Below are 25,906 nucleotides of genomic sequence, written 5' to 3'. Positions count from 1 at the left end.
GTGTTTGGACTTCCCCCTTGCCCCTGTTAAAGTTCTCTGAAATCATCATATGGCTTGGTTCATGTACTTGAATGTTCTTAAGCTTCCAGATATTTCCAAGGTATATCCTAAGTGTACAACCAACCACAATAACTAATGATTTTATATTTATTAATAAGGGCAACTGACACTTCAAGTGGCTAGTGACTATCCTGGGACCACAACCCCCATCTCTAGCTCCTTTATGATCACTGCTATGACAGCATAATGTCTGCTGCCAGGAGGCAGTCACTCAGGAAATACCATTGGATCATTGAATTCAGAACAACACCACCCAGAATGTCTGCTACCAAGGGGTTCCAGTGGGGTTGAGAGGCACACACCAGTGTCTGGGCGGTTTTAACTGGGGGCCCACTTGGTGGGCAGCCCCTGGTGCCAATTGGGACACCTCAATTCAACATAGTGCCAAGGTGTCAGGAAATAGCACTTCACCAAGCTTCCTCTCCCAGCTCAGAGACTAACATTTACTGAGGCTTAGAGGCTACTTACCCAACAGTCAACATGGATCACCGAAGTCGACTTAGGGGTATGGGTATGAGCAGAACCCCTGGGACTCAGTCCCGAGCCCCCAGGATCCTGCTCCCCTTTCATGTGGAACAGGAGGGGAGGGAAGGAGAAGAAGCAGAGCAACGAGAGCCACCTCGTCAGCGGACTTCTGTCTACAGTACCACAGAAAGTGAAGACTTGTCAGACAACGTTATGGGTAAGCAAGAGCTTGCTCTCCCCCACTTGGCGGTGGTTTCATATTTTCCCTTTGCCCACAGGAAACAAAAGTGAGAATACAAAAAGCAGAGCACTAATGAGCAGAAGTCAGATGAGAAGTGTGTTTGGGAAAGGCAGGTTTCCCATTTGCCTCAAATGTTCATAGCAAGGAGCAAGAATCTAATGTGTGACAGCAACCTGAAACTAAGGCGGGTTGTTTTTCTTTTATTGCCACCAGGTTTATCGCTGGGGCTCGGTGCCCACACCTTTGAGACCATTTCTAGCCATTAAAATAACTAACTTTCAGACTGAAAGTTTGACTTGGTTTTGTCTTTCTCATTACAAAATCAGAATTGGTCTCAAGATAGTGTTTTCTCAGATCATCCCTTTTTTCTTCAAGTTCCCCAGGGCATTCTACGGGGCTGCGGGGTGGGGGGGTGGGGGGTGGGGGGGATGGTGGTGGTGGTGGTGGTGGCACAGTTCACACAGATGGCCAGATGGCCATTAGGAAACGGAGACTGAGTGTTAAAGCTAGGAAATGCCAGCCACTCACAGACACAAAGGTTCGTTTTTGTATGGGGGGCCGGGAAGGGCGGACAAGGAACTGACTCGTGGGTCACAACCAGGACCGAGAGCGCAAGGCCAGTTACCTATGAGGCAGGAAGTGAGTCACGGCAGTGGAGGAAGGAGACGCTTTAGAGAACATAAAGGGCCAGGAAGCATGTCCAGGGTCTTAAAAACTGCCGTGCAGAGGCAAGAGAGCAGCCAAACCAAGAACTGTGACCCTAGACAACACATCATATGACAACAAAACTAGATGGACGACGACCAATAGGACTTCAAGTGGCAGCCTAGGCCTGTTCACAATGCGCATGCGCACACTTATGCCCTACGGGTGGGGACAGAGGTCATAGATAGACAGCGCGCGATGCGAAGGAACGGCGCGAGAGAGATGGGGGTTCTCATCCTACTCCCATCAAACCCTTCCAGAGCATGTGATGGGCAGAACTGGGGAAAGGACTGAGTTTGTCAAGTACAGCCTTCCTGTCTGCCTCTAAAGATCTCACCGAGGGTCGGGCAGTAGCACAACTGGTTAAGCGCACATGGTGTAAGGAGCCCGGCTCCCCACCTGTAGGGGGGTCGCTTCACGGGCGGTGATGCAGGACTGTAGGTGTCTATCTCTCCCTCTCCCTGTTTTCCCTTTTCTCGATTTCTCTCTGTCCTATCCAAGAACAGCAATGACAACAATAATAACGATAACCAGGGCAACAAAATGGGAAAAAATGGCCTCCAGGAGCAGTGGATTCATAGTGCAGGCACCGAGCCCCAGGAATAACACTAGAGGCACACACACACACACAAAAAAGCCAAGAACAAGGTTATAAAATGTGAAACACTAGAAACTAAAAGCAGGTTGATTTTAATTTACAATAGCGAATGCTCACCATGTGTCAGGTACCCTGGGAAAGAAAGATGAATTGCACATGATTCTTTTTTTCCTTTTCTTTTCCATTCTTTTTTATTTATTTATTTTTCCTTTTTGCTGCCCTTATTGCTTAACCGCCATCCCCACAGCCCCCTATAATGCCCGGGGGAACTTGAAGAAAGACAGGCACCTTCAGACCTGCTTCACCACCTGTGAAGGGACTCCCCTGCAGGTGGGGAGCCGGGGGATCGAACCGGGACCTTTCCGCCGCTCCTTCAGCTTTGCACCATGTGCACTTAACCCGCTGCGCCACCGCCCGACTACAGAATTGCACATGGTTCTAACCTAATGGAGCAATGTAATAGAAGACAGGCTGGTAGGATGGCTTCTGCAGGGTTCAGAAAGATAACCAGAGCTCACAGAAAGACAAGAGGGAGGAGAGCTAGGAGGCTGCTGAAAGTAGCCTGGGGCTACTGTAATGTGATAGCATAGTTGTCAGAAGGAATATTGTGTTCATAGAGACTAGTCTTCTAGAAACTTTTCAAGTCTTAATAAAAAAAAGGAAATTTGAAAAGGAAGACACCTTTTGAGACAGGTTTAATTCGCCAAACTCTCTATTTGTCCTTGCCAGATGCGGAGAGAGTAACTAGCTAGACCTTTCTTCTCTAAGTTTTCCCAGGACTTGAAAAACAGCAACTAAAAGAAGTGGTCATGGCTTTGTTTACACAGACCATTTCAAGGAAAGAACAAGCAACTGTGAGCAGTATTCAAATGCAAACCCTTCAAAGGCAGCCAAGATTAGTTTCACTTTGGGGGTAGGGGTAATGGGAAGATGGTGAGGCTCGGTGGAAGAGATGGGCGTGGAAGGATGCACCTGCACCGCAGAGAGCAGCAGCACCACAGGCAGCCCAGAAGAGTTAAGCTAAACTCCCGCCCCGCCGCCCCCCGGGGCGCAGGCGCAAACGCGAGCTGGGAGGGGTGGGGGCGAGAAGGCGGGGCTGACGCCCACGTGGCGGGGCGGGAGCCTAGGGGCGGAGGGGGCGGAGCAGGTCTCGCGAGGCCGCGCCCAGGGTCCCGCGGTCTCCGAGCGCGCCACTGTAGTAGCCTGACGGTTGGACTAGTGATTCTCTAGTTGAGCGACCAGCGTCTGCACCTGCGTGGCCATGGAAGGGCCGGCTTTGTTGCCCCGTCGGAGCCGACGACTGTTGGCGCTGTTTCTATTCTTGCTGTGGGCCGGGGCTCTTCGGGGCAAGGAGGTGGAGGAGAAACTACGGAGCCGCGAAGAAGAGTGCCACTTCTACGCGGGCGGACAAGTGTACCCCGGGGAGGCGTCCCGAGTTTCGGACGCCCATCACTCCCTGCACCTTAGCAAAGCCAAGAGTAGGTGGTGCCCGGTCACGTGGGGGGGCGGCGGGAAATGGGGGGCTGGAGACACGTGCGCCTCAGTTTCAGTGGCCACCGGGGTGCCTGCTCTGGCGGCGTCTCAGGGTAGAGGCCTCTCGGAAGGAACGTGGACGCATGGCGGGCGCGGGGGGAGGGGTCCAATTGTGAAGAAAAGGATGGTTTTCACTGAATGATCAGATTTTGAACGTGGTAGTGGTTACACCAAAAGCCGCAGATGAGGGGAAAGGGTGACTCTTTTCCCGGGCTTGCAGGCATCGGGGATGTTTTGCAAACTGAAATACTTCCTCAAACCTCTTCAAGTGCCTGCAGCACATCACGTCTGTTTTCAAGGACTATTTTAGGGAAGAATACATTGGAAAGTTGAATGATGGTTCACAAAAAGTTTGGCTAAACAAGAAAGTGGTTGAACAAAATGTTCAGGAGAGCAAATATATCTTTCCTCTTTTTTCTTTATTATTATTATTGCATCTTACAAAGAAGATTAAATGCCGCCGCCCCCGAGAATCCCATGTATGGAATCAATCAATCAATCTCTCTCTCTGCCTCCTGGTCTACTTTGATACATAATAGAAAAAATATTTTTTAAAAAAGAAGAAAAAAGCTACCGTCCCCAAAACCTGTGTAGCTAATGGGTATTCTTGTTTCTCAGAAATAAAGAGCTTATTACAGGGTGTACTTCGGAGGTTCTTTGTAAAGAAACGGGAAAGAGATTGGAAGTAACACATCTGGGTTGATGATAAACCTCGTGGCAAATTTGTGCCCTGCCAATTTGGCTTTTGATTATTTGCACTTCTGTCCAGTGTACACAGCTAATGGCCACTTTCAGGAAGAACACGTCAGACTTAGTTGATACTGAGAAAGTTGTGGCCTACTGTATCTGAATGTTAAAACAAGCCAAAAAGGAGTGGGCAGAGTCTAAAGAATAAAGACTAGCCCTCTGGCATTTTAACTAATCTTCTTTTCCTACATCTGGCATTCTATAGATGTGTATTTGATTCTCATGGTTCTGGGTCTGGACTGACTGAAAAGAAGTAATATTTCTTTACGATTATGAATTGATTTCCCAGTGTTAAATAGGACGTATTTAGTTGTGACTTAAATGGAGTAGCTGTGACAAATGAGAATTGTTTTGCCTCCTTAAACATTTACAGTTCGTTCCCACCGACAGCAAACTCCTTTGAGTTTTTGTTTTCCGAAGCCAGTCTTGCACTTTTAAAATCATAGTATTTCCAAGTCCCGTGGTTAACTTGTTAGGGAAGATACTTTGAAATATGCCAGTCATTTAAAAGTTTACTGGCATATATTTCCTATAAGGAACAGAGCTTATGGAAGCAAAAATATAACAGTAATAATAGATTTCTCATTATTAGCGGAACTTTTCAAATTTGCGGTATATCCTACATTTCTGTGTCACTTGTAGACTTAGTTAAAATTTAGAATTAACAATAAAAATAAAGTGGAATATTTCAGAGCCATTAAGGCTTTGTTTGCAAATAATTCTTAGCAATATGAAAAACTGCGTGATTTCCTCTCAAACTCAAATTCGTGTGTTTAAAAAAGACTGGAGTTAGCAATGTAGCTTAATAATAGAGCACACACTTCAACATGTATTTGAGTCCCTGGGTTCAATTCCAGGTGCGACACACACACACCCTGAAAGATTTTTTAAAATAACAGCTGTTAACTTGATAAGGGGGTAATGGGGAAAGAGGATTTAAATATTCTTCATTATTCTACTCTGCATTTATCTAAATCTTTATGGAATATATAAATAATCAGAACAAATTTTCTTTGTCAATAGATGGCAAGGGTTGCTTTGGGAATTCATATATAGATTTTAACAAAGTGACTAATTGCATTTTTTTTTTGCTCTGGAAATTGCCTAGATTTTCTTTCTTTTAACATTGAAGTTCTTAAATAAAAAATTAAGAATTTCCCAAGAAAATCAAGATTCTCATGGCCATGCTAATATTGAGCATCTAAGAGTAAGTGCCTTAAATGAAAGCCTGGGTTTTGATCCCCAGCACCACAATTTGTAAGGGCAACAAAGACTAAACAAATGTACTCACTCCATAAATAGTAAACCAGTGGTTTTGCTCCCTTTTGTATTCTCTCACTCTCATAAAAAATAAATAAAAATTGACCCTGGGAGTTGAATCTTGTAGGCATTATGTCTTGCATGCATGATGATGCCCTGGGGAGGTTGCTCCCCTGCATTGCATTGCAACAGGAAAAAAAGATTTTCAGGCTTGGTTTTCGCAACATGCTAAAAAAACATGAAGGAATATCATTATAGCAGGCGATAGCAATTATGACCTCACACAAATATCCTTTTCAGTAGCATATATAAATTCAGTGCCCTTCTGCTATTTAGTTCTCACCCAGGCTTTTACCTAATCAGTTCAGGATATTTATATTTGGTAGGCTTTCTTCTAGCGTTTGCTGCTGGCTCAAGATAAGCAATCACATGCTGTATATTAATCTGACAGAGAAATTGGTCTTGTCCCTCTTGTTGAAGTACCAAAAAGTCATCTATTCAAAATCAGAATAAACACTGGTTATTATAAGCCTTACTTTCTAGGAACCTTAGTCAAACTTACAAGTATTGACGTTAGTGTATGGAATGGTTCTGAATAAATACTATCTGAATACACTAATAGAAGATCCAGGTGTACTGTCAAAAGTGTGTTGGCTAGAATTACTGCCCATCCTTGCAAGAGAGCAGTTTAAATGATTCTATTTCTATCATGTCACTTGACACCTGTTCAAGGAAGTCTTTTTCAAAGCCCTCTAGGAAATTAATTTGGTCTGGGATTTTACATTGCTGGCCTGATGATTTGGTATTTCCACATTTTCTCCCCCACCCCACCCCATACCCCCCCCATCTTCAGGGCTTCCCCTCTCCAGGCCAACTTTTTCAGACAGGAAGAATGAGACAGAGAGAAAGGAAAATAAGCCATAGTGGGAGTCGGGCTGTAGTGCAGCGGGTTAAGCGCAGGTGGCGCAAAGCACAAGGACCGGCAGAAGGATCCCGGTTCGAACCCTGGCTCCCCACCTGCAGGGGAGTCGCTTCACAGGCGGTGAAGCAGGTCTGCAGGTGTCTATCTTTCTCTCCTCCTCTCTGCCTTCCCCTCCTCTCTCCATTTCTCTCTGTCCTATCCAACAACGACAACAACAATAATAACTACAACAATAAAACAACAAGGGCAACAAAAGGGAATAAATAAATAAAATAAATGTTTTTTAAAAAGAACAATAAATAAATAAGCCATAGCACTGGCGCTTCCTTCATTGCAGTGGGGAACAAGGTTCAAATGTGCATCACACGCATGACAAAGCAGCCAGCTATCCAAGTGAGATATTTTGCTTTTTTGGTCCAGTTTCCTATTCCTAAGTTCAGTCTCATCAACACCAAATCCTCTATGTGTGTGTGTGAGAAAATAGTGTTTAAGTTAATGATATGAAAGGCTGCCATTAGAGAAAGGAAATTTTGATTTGTAAAATGTAAACAGCTAATTAACTTGGAGGGCCTATACTGAAATAGCCAGCTAGGTTTAGTGAAGGGATAGAATGTGGGAGTATACGTGAGCATCAATAGAATAAAGAATTTTCACCGTGCACCTCAGCAACAAATCACACTAGTTTCAGCAGTATTTGTGTGTACTACCTGTCACCAATAGGATCAAGTATTTCCATTATTATTTTTAAAGACAGAGGCAGGCAGAGAGCCCACAGCACTGAAATTCCCTGTGTGGGAACCTGGGTGGTGCACATGGCAAACCAGTGCACTATCCAAGTGAGCTATTTCACTAGCGTGAATCAGGTATTTTCATGGCACTTTATGACTTGCAGGTATCCTAAAACATCATCTATAATCATCACTACCTTTGGTAGTTATTAGATCACTCTTAAATCTCACAAAGTGTTAGTAAACCGACATGTGTATTACTATATCAGCCATTTGATTTTGGGTCTGTATATAATTGATTTTCTTTGATAATTATTTTATACCTTCAGCAACTCTATTCTGAGGAGGCCATAAGCATCACCAGACTGCTAGAGGTCAAAGGTTTGGGAACCTTCATGTTTAATGATTTCTTAAAGATGTCTTGCCATCCCACCAACATCCTCAATAATACAAATAATATTTTTCTTTTCTTAGTTTCCAAGCCAGCACCCTATTGGGAAGGAACAGCTGTGATAAATGGAGAATTTAAGGAACTCAAGTTAACTGATTATCGTGGAAAATACCTGGTTTTTTTCTTCTATCCACTTGATTTGTAAGTAATACATATATAAAACATCTAGTAGAATCTCAGTTGTTATTCGGTAACATCAAATAGGTAACGATACTTGGTTTAGCTCTTGGTTCATAAAAGGCAAGCTGAAATGAAGAATGTTAACTATAGTTTTACTATTTCTTTTTTTGCCTCCAAGGTTATTGCTGGGCCTGGGTTCCTGCACTACGAATTCACTGCTCCTAGAGGCCATTTTTTCCATTTTTTGTTGTTGGCTAGGACAGAGAAAAATTGTAAGATAGAGACGGGGAGAGATAGACACCTGCAGATCTGCTTCACCACTTGTGAAGCCACCCCTCCGCATGTGGGAGCCAAGGGCTCAAACCGGGATCCTTGTGCTTTGTACAGTGTGCACTTCACCCAGTACGCCACCGCCCAACTCTCAGTTGTACTACTACTGTTCTTTGTTGTACTTGGTTCTTTCTTGTGATTTGAATTTGCCTAAATCTATTGTATAGACTTAAGGAATAATACCTATTTAATACAAACTATGATTATTGTGGGGTTTCTCTCTAGTTCTGTGACAGTTTTAGCCAATCCAAAAATTAATTCAAAATATTCTTGCAGCTTTAATCATGTCAAGGATTTTGAGCACTTTAAAAACTCCATGAACATGAAAAGATACCAGATAGTTATTTGAACACTTATCATTTCTATATTTGAATATGTTTCTGGTTATTAAAATATATAGAAGACTGTTACATCTTTGGTACTATATAGTAAAATAGCTTTTCCATTAGGACTAATCTAAAATAATATAAATAAATTTTGGAACTGCAGAGAGGATATATTTAAACTCATCTCTACAGACAGTTTCTAAGTCAGGGGTTCGAAAATTAAAGACTCAATAAATTCCATAATGACTTCTGTTGCAGTTACTCAACTTTGCAGTGTAGCACATAAACAGCAAGAAATAATACATAAATAATTGAGTGTTGTTGTATTCTACTGAAAGTTCCTTTTACAAAAAATAAGATAAACTGGATTGACTTATGGACTGAAGTTCACTCAACTAAATTCCAAATATGAAATATTCTCATAAAAGTTATTTAGGAAATTTTTTCATTAAAATTGATACACTGAGAGTAAAGCAGTGAATCTGCATAATACATGATCTTTTACATTAATAAGAAATTGTTTCTTCTAAGTAACTTTTACTGTGACTTGAATAAAATGTATAATTCCTAATAGAAACCAGAAGTAGGGATTTTTAATATATAAGACATGATAGGTCTTCTAAATTCATTTGTGGTTTTACCTATGCTAAACCTGAATTTCATAATTAGTCTGACAAATAGCTCTCTTTCTCTAGTGTTATTTAAAACTCTAAATGAGGAGTCGGGCGGTGGCGCAGTGGGTTAAGCGCATGTGGCGCAAAGTGCAGGGACCGGCGTAAGGATCCTGGTTCGAGCCCCTGGCTCCCCACCTGCAGGGGAGTCGCTTCACGGCGGTGAAGCAGGTCTGCAGGTGTCTATCTTTCTCTCCCCTCTCTGTCTTCCCCTCCTCTCTCCATTTTTCTCTGTCCTATCCAACAACAAAACAACGTCAACAATGGTAATAATACCGCAACGAGGCTGCAACAACTAGGGCAACAAAAAAAGGGGGAAAAAAATGGCCTCCAGGAGCGGTGGATTCATGGTGCAGGCACCGAGCCCAGCAATAACCCTGGAGGAAAAAAAAAAGAGAGAGAAAAAAAAAAACTCTAAATGAGTAGCACTTGTTTAATTTGAGCATGCTGTTATCAGTGATCGATCTAAGGTAGCTTCTTACTATTTTCTCTATGATGTGAACTGGGCCTGGTTAGGAAAAGGAAGAATTCTTTGGGGCATTTGCCACAGTTTATAAGGAAAATCACAAGCATAATCCTACCAGAACCTTTCTCTGTCTTCACTAGGGAGTTGGGCAAATGTATCTCTAAGCATTTCTTGGAATAATAGGAAGGAGGATAAAGGCTGGACATTCCTACTGTGTGGTAAAATATTAGAAATACATCTACTAGACCAGATTTCTAGAAATAAAAACTAGAGTAGAATTGCCTTCTTTATACAGCAGTCCTCCTCTCAAACAACTGAAACATTTGATAAGCCTATATTTGGCTGTGGTGGGTACTTGTCCATTAAGTCTAGGTTTTTCAAATGACTATTTACCTTGATACACAATAGGAAATAAAATTTTCATTTCCACCCCAAACACACATATATATGGTGACAACCAGACTGCATGCACCAGTATTGATAACTACTTCCCCAACCCCTTCTCCAAATTACCCTTCCCACTCTTCGTTTCAGAAACTACTAGAGCTAAAATCAAACCTTTGTTAGTTAGAATTCAATAAATTGGCTGAAGAAGTCCCTACCATAATTTGAAAAATACAATTTTAAGGGCAACATTCTCTATATGTACCCTTATGACAATGTGATAATATTAAGGGGTAAAATCTGGCAAGGAAACAAGGTAGAAAAGGATCTTGTCGAGAAAGGGGGAATAATGGGAAAGCACATACTTAATTCTAAAATAGAGATAGGTGTATTTAGTCCACAAGATTGGCGTAGGAGTATAAATAATGAAAATAAGGAAACACTAATAAACATGGGGAGGAGGGGTGCTATCATAAAGGAGATGGGAATATTGATTGACGAGTGATTCATTAAAAAAAAACTTTATTGGAGTATAATTTGGAATGTTTCTACTTAAATGAAACCTGATTAAACAAGTCTAATTTTAGAGTATTCTATTTTGAGACGGTTCATATATATATAGTTCTTAATGTGAATTTTTACATACTAAAGATATAGTAAAAAAACATTTGAAACCAAGTATATTGAGAATACTGATTTTTTTGTTTGTTTTTATTGTTATTTTCAGCACTTTTGTGTGTCCAACTGAAATTATCGCCTTTGGTGACAGAATTGAAGAATTCAGATCTATAAATACTGAAGTGGTCGCATGTTCTGTTGATTCACAGTTTACCCATTTGGCCTGGTCAGTATCTTACATTTGTAGAGAAAATAATAGATTGATTTTTTAAGTTATTTACTTAATAGTAACAGAGAGGAATAGAACGAGAGCATCACTCTAGCATACGCAGTTATGGGGATCAAACTTGGGATCCAGTGCTTGCAAGTTAGGTGTTCTAACCACTTCAAACCTCCGCGATCAAGAAAATAATAGATTTAATTGGGCCAGGAGATGGCTCAGCTAGTAGCACACTTTCCTTATTATAAACAAGACCTCAAGTAACCCTAATACCACATGGGTAGAGAAGCACTACTGTAATGTCTTCTTACTCTGTGTCTGTCCTTTTACCTAGCTGAAATAAAAAGAATAAAAAATCAGCCCAGGAGCAGTGGAATTACACATGTGAAGCTCTGTATCCCCCATCACACACACACACACACAAAGGAAGGGATGGATTTAGTCTTACACTGAGGGCAGAAAATTCCTAACATAAAAAATGTAGTTTTCAGATAGCTTGGGGATAGATTTATCTAAGTACAGTGATATCATAATAAAAACTGTTTAAGGATCTTAAAGGATATTTCACAATTGGGAAAGTTAAAGTAAAAAGATGCAATATTCATAGGAAAAAATCTATATGATTACTATGATAAATTGGATAACATTAATCTGGAGAAAAATACTTAAAATACTGTTTCTGTTACACAATTATCTAGTGTTAAGTCAAACTCAATAGCTATTACACTTTTAAAATTTAACTTTAAAAATAGTTTTCAGAAATTCTTCAAACCTGAGATTTTCCACTTCACTGAAATGAAAATAATTACAAATTAAAATGACTAAAGATACATTGCACAGCTGGTTCAGCATATATGGAAAACACTTAAGCAATGTGTTTCAAAATTTGAAGTGTAGGGCAGAGGAAATAGCATACTAGTTATGCCAAAGACTTTCATGCCTGAGATTCAGGAGTCCCAGGTTCAATCCCCTTTACCACCAGACACAGTGCTCTGGTCAAAAAAAAGAAATGTATATATTGATTGATAGGAAATTTTAGTAGTATCCATACTTTTGTGCACAAAATTTTATGCATAATAGTCATTCCAAATTAGCAAATTCAAGTTTCTATCCATTTATAATTGTGTATAGAAGCACTTGCCCAAGATAATTTGTAGATTATAGCTCTAACCTTATTATTAAATACTGATTATAGTATCCACTTAGAAATAACTCCAACTTTTTTCTTTTTAGTTTTTTTTTTTCCTCTGGAATCATGAATTTGTTATCCTAATATCTAAAATTCTCTTAAACATTATAAAAGTTTAATATACATGTGTACCAATTTCTTAATATAAAAAATTAAAACTTGGTTTACTTGGTTCATCATTTTCTCAGTAATTCTAAAATTTTATAGTATTTAAATACAAATCCACAGAAGAAAAATTTGTCATTCCCAGTAATTTGGAATTTCTTTCCCAAGAAATTTTGGAGGTATATTCTCAGTTAGATAGGTTTCTTAACAACTAGAGATTTCTATTTGAATGTCAGCACTAGAGCTTTAAGCATCTAAAGCAGTAGTCCCGTTTTCTAGCTTCTGTACTATCCCATTGTAGTACCAGCTCACAAACCCTGGTTTCAAATTACAGAATACTTAGGTCTGAAGACTGATGCATCTAAAAGTATAACTAGCTTCCTTCATGGCTTCAAGTGAATTTTGTATTTGTTTCTCTCAATTATTAAAATGTCACCAGTTGTATTTTGCCTTGTGATCACAATTCTAAGGTTATACTTAGAACAGTCCATCTTCTTTCATCCATTGCTTCTGCTTCAGGAAGCATACAAAGTTATGAATACAAGGATGTTTCCAGACAATCTTATAAAGGCTAAAAGTAAAAACAGTTGAAATGTCTTGAGAGTTTGGTTAAGAAGGAAAGGAAAAAAAACATATCAGGACTAAGAGATAGCTCCCCTGATAAACTAACTTTATGTTTTAGTCTATGTGAGGCCCTGAGTTCAAGCCTTTGCAGCACATGGACACTCCATAGATTGTAGTGTGGTACCATGGAATGTCCTTTCTCTGTCTCCCCACCACCCCCAAAAGGAAGAATAAAGATAGTAAATTGGATTAGGAAGACCAGTATTGCATATGCACAAGATTCTGGGTTCATTCCCCTATACCACATAAGATTTTTTAATATGTACTGTGTCTGTACATTAAAAATGTGATGTAACTTCATAATTAATGTTTAAAGAATATGAATGTGTTAAGTTGGGGAAAAATAAGTAACGTGTATTAACCCGTTACATAAAATAATCACTGTATGTAAGCCCATGTGCATGCTTATAGCAGACGAATTACTGTTTGAGTATGTGCCATTTCTTTTAATTCTGAGAGATAAATGTTCTGTTTCTTACAGGATTAATACACCTCGAAAACAAGGTGGACTTGGGTCAATAAAGATTCCACTTCTTTCAGATTTGACCCATCAAATCTCAAAGGATTATGGTGTCTATCTGGAAGACTCAGGCCATACTCTCAGGTACCATTCATTGTAATCTTTCTTGAAACAGTTGGAATATTATTTGTTCTATTTGCAAAAATGTAGGTACTGTTTAAAATAATTGACAAGTGTCTTACTTGATATGTATCATAGACTGTTATAACTGGAAGATCATTTAAAGGTCTTTGACCAGCATTGTCATTTTATACATAATCAGTCTCACAAAATTCTTTGAAGTTAGCCAAAGTCATACAGTTGGTTAAAGGTGGAGCTCATATTTTTTTTTAAATATTGGGACTTGGACCCATGTCATTGTGCACTGTAATGTGTGACCTTTACAACCCAGCCCCAGAGCTTAGATTTGAACCCAAGTCCCCAAACTCCTTGTCCATTTTTTCCTCCATTTTTCCAAACAAAGCTCAGTAATGGTTGTTCCAAATATATGTATCACACTTAACAAACCCATATTCCAACAACTCATTGTTTGGAATGGGAAAAACAAGAAACTATTTTATCCAAGCTGTTGCTGGGTTACTTTAATAATAAATACTAATAGAATTCTTTGGAAAAGTACTGTTATCTTAAAACAATTATGCTTTGGTTAGATTGTTGATTTGCTTTACAGTGTTAATTTTTAGTGTTTTATGTGATGGTTTCAATATTTTTTTAAGGGGAGAGAAAGACACCTGCAGACCTGCTTCACTGCCTGTGAAGCGACTCCCCTTGCAGGTGGGGAGCCGGGGGCTCGAACTGGGATCCTTACACTGGTCCTTGCACTTTGTGCCACATGTGCTTAACCCACTGCACTACCGCCCAACTCCCGGTTTTAGTATATTTTAAAATGTTTTTTTTTATTTATTTATTGGACAGCCAGAAATTGAGAGGAAGGGGGAGATAGCAAAATAGAGAGATACCTGCAAAACTGCTTTGCCACTTGTGAAACCCCCTGCAGTTGGGGACCTAGTGCGTGAACCAGGGTCCTTGCATATTGTAACATATGCACTCAACCAGGTGCACCACCACTTGTCCCAGGTTCTAGTATTTTATATAGTCTTGTTTGTTGAAACACTTATTGAGAAGATTCACAGTACATACAATTCACCCATTTAAAGCATACAGTTCAATAGTTTTAGTATATTCACAGAACTGTGAAACCATAGCCACAATCCATTTGAGACCATTTTCATTAAAACAGAAACCCCATAGCATTTAGCAGCTACTATCCATTTCCTCCCAAACCCTCTGCCGTAGCCCTAGACAAACACTTTGCCCCTTTGTAGTTGCATGTTCTGGATATTTCATATGAATGGAATGCCAGTGTTTTTTTTTTCCCTTGAATCAAGTAGTATTTATACAGAGTAAATACAGGAGATACTAAATATTTCCATGGCATGTTTAATTCAAAACATTCATGTGTACAGATTAATTTGGTATTGGAGTAAGCAACAAATGCTATTTTATAACTAGTCTCTTTATAGCATATTTTCAGCTATATCATACATTAGTAGTTTGGGTTGGTTTTTTTTTTTCCTTTTTTATTTGCCAAGTCTTTAGTGTTTTCTGCTTTCACAGAATTTTTTATTGCTAAATTAATTTTTAAAGAATAAACCACTAAAAACTGAGGCAATTTTAAAATTATTTTTCATCAGAAATATATGCAGATAGGTTTTAAAAGTCAGATTGTTTTAAGCAATAGTTTCCTCCTACCCGTATAGCCTACTTCTTGGGGGAAGCTACTTTCAGTTCTTTAGCTACAGCTTTTACCATTTATCTCCTTGTTTCTAAATAAAGAAAACTTTTATTATATTTCTTACATTGTCCCCAAATTAATCTTTCGAAGTATCATTTAAGGGCTAGAAGATAGTTCACCCAGTAGAGCACACACTTTACCATGTGCAAAGACCCTGACTGCAGCCCTGGCACTACATGGGAATACCATGTTTACCAGTAGGGGAAGTTCTAAGAACAGTGGAGTGGTGCTGTAGTTTGTTCTCTATTTTCCTGTCTCTATCTGAAATTAAAAGGGAAAAAAAAGCCACTGGGAACAATAAAATCACATACGCACAAGGTACATACACACACACAGAGAGAGAGAGAGAGAGGCTACAATTTGATGGTATCAATTAGACAATATACAGTAGATAGGTGTGGGGTACAATGGGTTGTGCATGTGCATATACCTCTGTACCAATCAAGCAAGTAGATTAGGTTGTGTCATTTGTTCTGCATATTATCCTTCTGTGTGGATGGTAAAGGGATTCACAGTAACTGATGTTTATCTTAACTGAGAAAAAATAGCCTCACCTCTACCATGTTTATGTTTTACAGAGGCCTCTTCATTATTGATGACAAAGGAATCCTAAGACAGATTACTCTGAATGATCTTCCTGTAGGTAGATCAGTGGATGAGACACTACGTTTGGTTCAAGCATTCCAGTACACTGACAAACATGGAGAAGGTATGCTTTCCTTCTAAACATTACAGATTTTGGATTTTTTAGTTTGAGACAACAGCTTAATTAGTTTTGTTTCTTCTCCCAAAAGTAATTTGGGTGATCCAGGAGGTGGCACAGTGGAGAAAGCATTGGACTCTAGCATGAGGTCCTTAGTTCAATCCCCAGTAGCACATGTACCAGAGTGATGCCTGGTTCTTTCTTTCTCTTCTATCTCATTAATAAATAAAAATCTTAAGAAAAAAAGGTTATTTGGGTGGTTCCAAGATCTTTTGATTATTGTTTTCATATTACTAGCTGATCTTTTTAAAGTGCAAAATACATTTGTACATTCTACTTAATAAGAGCTAGGAAGGTTCAACAGTTAAGATCTTGGATGATGCCCTAGGTTTGATCTTCAGCACTGCACAGCCTTTCAGTAAAAATAAATAAGTAAATTAAGATGTAAATATAGTGTTTGTATACTCCTTTGGGTAAGCTCAAAGTTTTACGTCTATAGTTTTTCTAATTATCTTTCTTTTTTATTATTACTATTTATTTCCCCCATTTTGCCCTTATTGTTGTAGTTATTGTTGTAGATGTCCTCGTTGTTGGATAGGACAGAGAGAAATCGAGAGAGGAGGGGAAGACAAAGAGGGAGAGAGAAAAACAGACACCTGCAGACCTGCTTCACTGCTTGTGAAGCGACTTCCCCTGCAGGTGGGGAGCTGGGGGTTTGAACTGGGATCCTTTCTAATTATCTTTCTATAAACTTAGAAGGTCTTCAGTGTCATTTCATTCAACATTTGTTTTGTTGATGAGAAAAAAAGAATCCCCACTAGGCTGGGTGGTAGTTTAGTGGTAAAGCACGCACCCCACTTACATAAGGTCCTGGGTTCAATCCCAGATACCACATGAAAGAAAAACAAAGATGTGGAGTGGTGCTTTGGTCTTTCTTTCACTAGTGAATGACTAAATACCCACTGATATTGAACAAAATGTTATTTGATGACCTTTCTTAACAATAATTTCACTTAAAATAGCAGTTTCCAAATGCATATCAGCTATATTAAGTGAAGACCTGCTATGCCATTCTGGCAATATAAGTTAATAGAGATTTTATTTGTATGTTTGTATTTGATTTAGCTTTTCTCCATAAGGTAATTCACTAATCCACAATCATTCAGTATTATGGCACAGTGCAAAATACTGCAGAAAACACAGCAGATAAGGTTACTGTAAGTTTATATAATGAAAATTCAGAGAAAATTTTGCCATGAATTCATTTTCCCAAACTACCTAAATTTATTAGAGGAATACACAGTCTGGTTTCTTCTATTATAAATATCTACGTACAACTGGCAAAATAGATGAGCTATCTTCTACCTGTGACTAAAGTTCTTTGGTCTAGATAGCCAAGTTAACATAAGTAAGTCTTTAGTGTCTATGGTCATACCACCCTGAACACGCCCGATCTCATCTGATCTCGGAAGTAAGTCTTTAGTAACCTTGAAAATATTCTCACCAATACAGACTCTGTTTTAACTTTCATATGGAAAAAGCCCAAAGTTGTTACAGAAAACTGAATTTTGTTTTTAAACTGTCTTTTGTCCATTTTTGTTCCTTTTAGTCTGCCCTGCTGGTTGGAAGCCTGGTAGTGAAACAGTAAGTCAAACTGATTTTTCTCTTAAGGGGATAAGTTAGGCAAAAAAAAAAAACCTTAGGATAATCTTTCTTATAATAGAGCTGTGTTAATTTTGTAAGTGAAGTAAACATTGCTAAGTAAAAATCAGAGGACAGGCATTCTTTGAATTGTATGGAAATTAGCTGAAACTGGAGAAAACAAAAAAATGGGGTTAAATGCGATGAACTTTAAAGTTAGATATCCAGAGAAACAAATTATCTTTAAAAAACAAAGGACACAGTGAGTGACTTGTGAGTATAAATTTGGAGGCCTTCAAGGTCATATACTGAATTTCTTTCTTTATTACAAAGAAAAAAGTCATAAGTAAAACCTTCCTGTGTAGTTTGTATAATAAAAAGATTTTAAGAAAACTTGGCTTTGCTAACATTAAAGCTAACGATTCTCTCCTTTTCATGTAAAGGAAAAAAAAGATTCAAACATGCATATTCTTCCATTTTTGAAGGCTGTTTAATTTTCAGACAATCCCTAAGGTAGTCTAGCCAAAATATAAATTGGAAACATGCACAAACCATTTTTAAGTAATATGTTCTAAATATCTAATATCTTCTGAAAATCAAGAGTTTCACATTAACTGTAGTTAAGAAGTAGAAAAAACAGAGCATTTGAGGAGAAATCATTATCTTGATATCATAGGAAAATAGAAACTTCTAAACATTTTCTACCTAAGCAAACAAAAATAGACAAAGGTAGAAATTTACTCTGTAAATTGGATTAGGTAAAGTAACATTTCCCTCAGTTTGAATTACATCTTAAAATCTCTTTTAATTATTAATTTTTACTTTATTGGACAGAGATGGAGAAATAGAGGAGGGAAAGAGAAAGAGAGACCTACAGCTCTACTTCAGTGCTCATGAAGCTTTCCCCTACCTGTGGGGACTGAGGGGAACCCAAGTCCTTGCACATGATAACATGTGAACTCAATCAAGTGTGCCACCACCTGGCTCCCTGAACCACATTTTAATTGATTTGCAAAATAGCTTTGTTTTTGCAGGTGTTAATATTACAATACAAACTTAATTATCTCTATATAAATATGGTGAAATTCATAGGGGATTTATTAGAGTTATGCATTAAAGCTACTTTTGAACACTAGGTTCAAAACTTTTTGTTAATTTACAATTAATGATTGTGAGGCTTACAGATAGAAGTATAACTGAGAATCTACAGCCATCATGGGAAACCTTAGAAAACATTTCTACATAGCTCTTTAAGTTAGGGGGTACTTTCCCCTGCTCTGTAGCAAAACCAACAGTGATTAATGACTAGCATCACCATTAGTTGTAGGCATGTACTAAAAAAAGATCAGCAAAAGTTCCCAATGATTACAGATTAATTATGAAGGAAAAAAAAACTATGAAGGATACTATATAGTATTTTACACTTCAGAAAACGTGTTTACTTTCCACTTGGTTAACTGTTAAGGGCCACAAACAGCTTTAAGAATCTTATGAAAACCATGGATTCACCCTCCAGAAAAATGCATATGTGTTATCACATACTATTTGGGAATCTTTGCTATTCTCAGATTTAAAATATAGATGATAATTTAATATACATGTGTACTGTGAAGTGATTGCCACAATTAGACTAACAAATTCATCATCTCACATAGCCAGATGTATTTACCAGTGACCTACAAAACCAAGGTCTCTACCCTCAGAATTACATCCTAATTCTGATTTTAGATTGTGGCAAATGCTTTAAAAAATTTACTTATTACATATGAGAGTGAGTTTCATATAAGTCAGAGTGAGAGAAGCCACATTCTGATACATGTGGTGCTGAGGATTGACTGGGGTCTTCAGGTATGCAGTCCCAGTGCTTTATTTCCCTATCCCTGAAAATGCTTTTAAGAACAGGTTGATGGGATAGTACTTCAGATATGAAATAGATTGCTTAGAAACACTTCTAAGCTGTCTCTTAACTAAAGCGAGAGAGTCATGAAAAGTTTAAAAAAAAACGAAACACCAGGTGTAGGACCAAGAATATAGCTCACCCTGTTAAAGCACAGAACATAGATGCCTGACGTTCCAGAGGCCAGATTCAGTTCCCAGCACACCTTAAGCCAGAATTGAGCAGTATCTCCTCCTCCCCCTACCTTTCTCTCTCTATACACACACACACACACACACACACACACACACACACACATCCTCTTAAAGAAAAAAAAAAGGATAGAAGCCTTGGTGATAGTCAAACTATATTGACAGGGCTATTATATAGAATAGCCTGCATGGCTAATTCTAGTACAGTGAACTGACTGAGTGATGCCGAATTCAGTGACGACTACAGTGAGTGCAACAGCTAGTTTGGAGTAGTTTGGGGGCAAGATGAAGAAGAGGAGGCAAAACATACACAGCTAGTTCAAGAAATTATAGCTGTGAATGGGAGAAAACAATGTACTTGGAGAGGAAAGCGTAGGATAAAAAAAAAATGGTTTTGGGGGCAGGGGTAGATAGCATAATGGCTATGCAAAAAGGCTCTCTTGTCTGAGGCTCCAAAGTCCCAGGTTCAGTCCCCCACCCCAGCATAAGCCAGAGCTGATCAGTGCTCTGGTTTTAAAAAAAAAATGGTTTTGTGGTTGTGTCTCTATAAAGATAGTTTATCTCCCTCAATTCTTCACTGGACACTGCATAAACCTTCTGATTTGTCCTCCTCAGTTTCCCTCCTCTCCAGTGAGTGTCAGTCACCAGACCACAGCCTTAGAGTAGCTTTCCAGTACTTAACAGGACAGAAGGACAAAGTTCAGATACAGGAGCACAGCTTTCAAGTCTTTGCATTCTTTTTTTCTACCAGCCCCTCTGGACCTTGTGGTTCTCATTCTCTCACTCTCTCCATATGCCTGTGCCTTTGCTCAGGTCTTTCCCTAGTAACCTGGAATACTTGTCCCAGTCTCTAAATTCTTATTTTTTTCATGTTGGGGTGTGTGTGTTTCTTATTTTTATTTTATTTATAAAAAAGGAAACACTGACAAAACCATAGGATAAGAGAGGTACAACTCCACACAATCCCCACCACCAGAACTCCGTATTCCATCCCCTCCCTTGATAGGAATAAAGAATGGACCCAAGGTCATTGTGGGATGCAGAAGGTGGAAGGTCTGGCTTCTATAATTGCTTCCCCGTTGAACATGGGCTGTGACAGGTCGATCCATACTCTAAATTCTATTTTTAAGAATAATTTAAATGCCAACCTTTGCTCTGTGCCTTTCTCTGATGGCATCTGAGTCTCCATTGTGTCACACAGCCCTTGTCACACATGATCATAATATGCATCAAAATCGTTGTGTACACATACACCTTCCCACATGAGTGTCAAGGATTCTTTTCATATCTCCTACTGTCCGTCATACAACTGATAGTAATTATTCCATAAGTATCTGAAAACTAAGTTTAAATGCAGAAATGACAAATGGGCAGACTTTAAGTGATGCCTAAAAATTATATGTTTGACATTAAAAAGTTCTGAAGAAAATGCATATAGAACTAACATAAGCTCGTTTTATAGTTTATTAATATAGGAATAAGTATACTTTACCTTTAGCTACCAAGTGGTATAGTTACTGTAAAGTCAATTTATATTGGAAATTTTTAAAAAATGTCTAGGTTTCAAAGGCTCTAGGAAGGAACACTTCTTTCAGACTATTTGTTCATTCAGTTATTATTGAAGGTAAGACTTCATGTTGTGTTTGTTACCTTTTTACTTTGCAGTTTGAGATTAAAAGGTTGCGTTCTCTGACTTTCAAAATATCTACTTGAACATGCTACCCCCTTTTGTGGTGTAATACCATTTCATCAGCAGATGATTTAAAAACATATTAACATCTGTAGCCATGCTCTCTTAATATGTTTGATTTAATTAGATCAAACCTGAAGATGTCATGAAAGCCTGGTGGCCAAGAGAAGAGCTGTAAGTAATATTTTGGGTGCTTGAGTACAGATGTTAATTGGCTAACAAACTATTTGCCCTTTGAGTTAGCAGAGATAGGACAACTCCAGTTTATCCTAAATATATATATATACATTTATGTATTTATCATAAATATATGTTATATAAAATAATCTCCATCTTTAGTCAAGACATGGAAAACCAATTTCAAACTTGATAACGTACTTTGACTTCTAAAACGAGTGATTTTCTTTTTTTAACAGATAATCCCAGACCCAACTGGAAAACTGAAGTATTTCGATAAACTGAACTGAAAAATACTTCTTCTGATTATGATGCTTGAAACTTCTCAATAAATGAAGTTCACTGTTTTATTACCACATTGTGTTACAATTTCTTGGAAAATACACAAATCTATATCATAGTCCAAAGATGTTTAATGTGCAAACTAGATAAAAAATGGGCAGTATTCTCTTTCCAAACTAAGAAATGACAGGCTAAATTACTAGTAATAATAATTTTTATGGCGTATATACCATGTGTCAAGCATTGTGTTGGATAGGTTAGATGTGTTATTTTACTTAAACCTTATAGCAACTCAAGTTCCTTAAAGGAAACTGAAGCTCAGATAAATTCTTTACCTACAGTCTAGCTACAAGTCTAATCTAGCTACCAAAGCTAGCTAGAATTGAAAAGGCTAATTCTAGTATCTCATTTCTTAATGCTCCACTGTGGCTCACCTCTTTGTACTTAAGAATGGTGGCAGCAGGAGGGCGGGCAATAGCACAACGGTAGTGCAAGAATCGGCTGCAAGGAACCCAGTTCGAGCCCCCGGCTCCCCACCTGCAGGGGGGTTGCTTCACAAGTAGTGAAGTAGGTCTGTAGGTGTCTTTCTCTTCCCATCTCTGTCTTCCCCTCTTGATTTCTCTCTGTCCTATCCAACAACAATGACAGCAATCACAATAATAGTAAAACAAGGGCAACAAAAGGGGAAAAATATCCTCCATGGGTAGTGGATTCGTAGTGCAGGCACTGAGCCCCAGCAGTAACCCTGGAGGCAAAAAAAAAAAAAGTGGCAGAAAATAGGTTACCATAGCAGTCACATTCCATGGCATCTGGTAGGGACAACTTAGCAGTGCTCTGGATGTACCACTAAGCCCTCTGGACTCCCATTCTCCAGATGTATATTTTTCAACTTGTACTAAATACTTACGTGACAGCTTAAGCAGGTTTATTTCACAAATGTAAGTTGAGAGCTGAGGATGTAGGTCAGTGCATATTCTGCATATATGAGGCCCTGGGTTCAGTCTGTAACACCATAAATAAATAAAAGTTGAAACCCTAGCTATATGGAGCTGACTCTTCACACATACCTATATACAAAGCTGAACTGCAGTGCTACTTCATTACCCCATTTGCCACCCCACTGTGACTGGCTTTATTGTGACTGTAGATTTGTCAGATAGTTACAGCATCTGGTGACCTGTCTTCCATGATAATCCCTCTTAATACTTGGGGGTGGAGTAGGGAGGGAGAACCTTTGTACCAGGGGAGATCACCACTACAATCGGAGAATTACTGACCTTAGTTGTCAAAAATGACATTTTTTTGCCTCCAGGGTTATTGCTGGAGCTCGATGCCTGCACCACGAATCCACTGCTCCTGGAGCTTATTTTTTTTCCCTTTTGTTGCCCTTGTTTAATCGTTGTGGTTATTATTGTTGTTGGATAGGACAGAGAGAAATGGAGAGGAGATGGGAAGACAGAGAAGGGGAGAGAAAGACACCTGTGGGCCTGCTTCACTGCTTGTAAAGCAATCCCCCTGCAGGTGGGGAGCCGGGGGGCTCGAACTGGGATCCTTAATACCAGTCCTTGTGCTTTGTGCAATGTGCGCTGAACCCGCTGTGCTACCACCCAACCCCCAAAATGACACATGATTAATGATAGGTACGGGCATGGGACTCCAACTGTCGTTTATAACCCTTTGCTATAACACAGTATCCCCTCATCAGGAGGTGAATGATCTGTAGCACAGCTGTCTACATTTCACAGCTTCACCTCATGCATATCTGTAAAATACTCTCACTCCCTGACCCCCTTTCAAAGCTCCCCTCTTCCATACCTTCCACAGAATCCCTTGCTTTGGTGTAGTACCCCACCCCAAGTCCAAGTTCCACCCTGTGCTCTCCCTTTCTGACTTTTGCCCAAATTTCACCTACATGAGCATTCCTCCCTCTTTCTGACTCATCCTACCCAACAGCCTCCAAGGTTATCGCTGGGGCTAGGTGCCAGTACTACAAATCCACTGCTCCTGGTGCCGAGGGAGGGGAAGATAGAAAGGAAGACAACTGCAGATCTGCTTCACCACTTGTGAAGCAACCCACCTATAGGTGGGGGGGCGGGGGGGGGGTTTGAACCGGGATCCTTACTCAGTTCCTTGTACTTTGTGCTATGTGCGCTTAACCTGGTGTGCCACTGCCTGTCCCCTGCAAAGTATTTCTAGCTATGTGCGCTTAACCTGGTGTGCCACTGCCTGCCCCCTGCAAAGTATTTCTAGATGCTACCTTAAAATCAAAAATTTTAGAAGCTAACCCATTAGTAAAGTTGGGCTTCTGATAATCCTGTCAATCAATGTTTTCGATACAACAAGAAGCCTTTTCTGATTTCTCTTTTCCAATTTGGAAAGTGCACATTTTTAACTCATTCTGGAATAAGTGTATATTCACAATAATTTCTGTCCTTTGGAGATTTTCTGGCTGCTTAAGTGATTTTACTATACTTACAATTATTAGATCTACTTGGAAAAGTTCATCTGTAATGTCTCATTCAATATTCAGCAAACATCTGGCATCCATTAAGTATCCAGATGACAAATATTTACCCTCAGGGAGCTTAGTATTTAATTACTGAAGCAGACACTAACAGTGTTAATAATTGTGGGGTACCTACAAGTGAAAATATATCCTGACTCACCGCTTTTCATGTTAACTGGCTAATGTAATGACCCTATGAATAAAATAGCACTAAATAAAATAGCTTCTCTGCCATTTTTAAACTTTTCCAATGGTGGACTTCTCAAAAGTTCACAGAATAATATCCTAAAGATAATCTCATGTGGCCATTTACAGAAGACTGGGAAGATTGAGTGTTCAGTGAACAATCTCTTGGCTTACTGGAAAGGTGCCAGGTCTGATGGGTACAGCTACAGGACACCTATTCCCAGAACATGCCAATTTGCTGTAACCTAGTGTTTTTGCCACCAGGGTTATGACAGACTAGGTACAAGCACTACAAATCCATTGTTCCCGGAAGCCACCCACCCCTTTTTTATTTTGATAGGAGAAATTGAGGGGCAGAGATAGGGAGAAAGAGATGACTTCTAGGCCTGCTTCACTGCTCAGGAAGCATCTCCTGCAGGTGGGGCTTGGAGGCTCAAACCCTGGTATTTGAGCATGGTAATATGCATTCAACCAAATGTGCACTGCCCAACATCCCCCATGTAGTGCTTCTTGGCCAGAGACAAATTGCCCCCAGGGGACATGGTGATGTTTGGAGATGTTTTTCATTGTCCCAGTTTATGGAACTGTTAATGGCATCTAAAGGGGAAAAGCCAGAGATTCTATTTAGCATTCTACAATACACAGGGTAAACTCCATCCAAAAAAGAATTACCAGGCCTAGGTTATCAATAGTAGCAAGGTTCAGAAGCTTTTCTCTAGAGATAGCTGACAACAGATTAAGAAAAAGACTAGTGTAGTATTTGTATGCACAACAGGAGATAGTTCATACCTTGACAATAGAAGTATACCCCAAAATAGGTCAAGAGGTAATCTGAAGTTTCTATGAAACCTATTTTGGAATAGGTCATAAAAGCAGTACCTCAAGAGACAAAAGCCCTCTCATGATAATCTTTTGGGAAACAGCAAATATTTCAAAATTCAGACCACAAGAAAAACTCAGTTTATTTGCTTTTGTTTTTAACACACATGTAACTTAGAAAAAAAACATGGAGGGGCCAGGAGACAGTTTTCCCAGTAGAGCTCACACTACCATGGCATGAGGTGAGGATACAGTTTTGAGCCCCTGACCACCACTTGGGATCATGCAATGGGGAAGTTTCTCAAGCAGTGAAACAATGTTATGGTGTCTTTCCTCCTCTCTCCTCTCCCCTCTCCCCTCTCCCTGTTTTTCACCTTCGGAAAAAACACTATCGTAAAAGCTGAGAAACCATGTATGAAATGTGGCAAAGGCATATCTGGGGCATATTCTACCCCACACACATCAGTTACAGGGTAAAACTTGGAAATTTTTCCTCTTTCAAGTCTCACTTGCCTCACCTGCAAAATGTTGGTAATAATAGCATTGTCCTCAAAGGGTGGTTGCAAGAATTAAATGAGAAAATATATTTACTGTCATTAGCACAGTGCCTGACAATAAAATTACAGTATGTTAGGCACACACAAAAATTATTTTGTCACCAGGGTTATCACTAGGACTCAGTGCCTGTACAATTCCACCACTCCTAATAGCCTTTTTTTTTTTTCTTGGATAGAGA

General features: G+C 39.2%; 1 protein-coding gene across 3 annotated transcripts; it reads left to right on the top strand.

Moving 5' to 3' along the window:
- The first annotated feature begins 3,212 nt into the window (after positions 1-3,212).
- PRDX4 (peroxiredoxin 4) lies at positions 3,213-21,733 on the top strand. 3 transcript variants are annotated; one of them, XM_060182854.1, is made up of 9 exons: positions 3,213-3,547; positions 7,734-7,851; positions 10,735-10,851; positions 13,245-13,367; positions 15,657-15,787; positions 17,391-17,425; positions 21,071-21,134; positions 21,328-21,374; positions 21,617-21,733. In XM_060182854.1, the coding sequence occupies exons 1-8, from the start codon at positions 3,331-3,333 to the stop codon at positions 21,336-21,338; spliced, it is 816 nt and encodes a 271-aa protein (XP_060038837.1). In that variant the 5' UTR covers positions 3,213-3,330; the 3' UTR covers positions 21,339-21,374; positions 21,617-21,733. The 3 variants fall into 3 exon arrangements, with proteins under 3 accessions (XP_060038837.1, XP_016048415.2, XP_007534149.2); XM_016192929.2 differs by lacking the exon at positions 21,071-21,134 and having other exon boundaries at positions 3,214-3,547; XM_007534087.3 differs by lacking the exons at positions 21,071-21,134; positions 21,328-21,374 and having other exon boundaries at positions 3,214-3,547.
- The last annotated feature ends 4,173 nt before the right edge of the window (positions 21,734-25,906 follow it).

This window comes from Erinaceus europaeus, chromosome X, assembly GCF_950295315.1.
Source record: "Erinaceus europaeus chromosome X, mEriEur2.1, whole genome shotgun sequence".
Classification (NCBI taxonomy): Eukaryota; Metazoa; Chordata; class Mammalia; order Eulipotyphla; family Erinaceidae; genus Erinaceus; species Erinaceus europaeus.
The sequence above is the reverse complement of the archived record's forward strand: the minus strand, read 5'-3'. Positions and strand labels throughout refer to the sequence as shown.

Coding starts and splice junctions, on each gene's coding strand:
- PRDX4 (XM_060182854.1), top strand. CDS start 3,331: ATGGAAGGGCCGGCTTTGTTGCCCCGTCGGAGCCGACGACTGTTGGCG. Junction 13,368..15,656: donor GACTCAGGCCATACTCTCAG/GTACCATTCATT, acceptor TATGTTTTACAG/AGGCCTCTTCATTATTGATG. Junction 15,788..17,390: donor CACTGACAAACATGGAGAAG/GTATGCTTTCCT, acceptor TGTTCCTTTTAG/TCTGCCCTGCTGGTTGGAAG.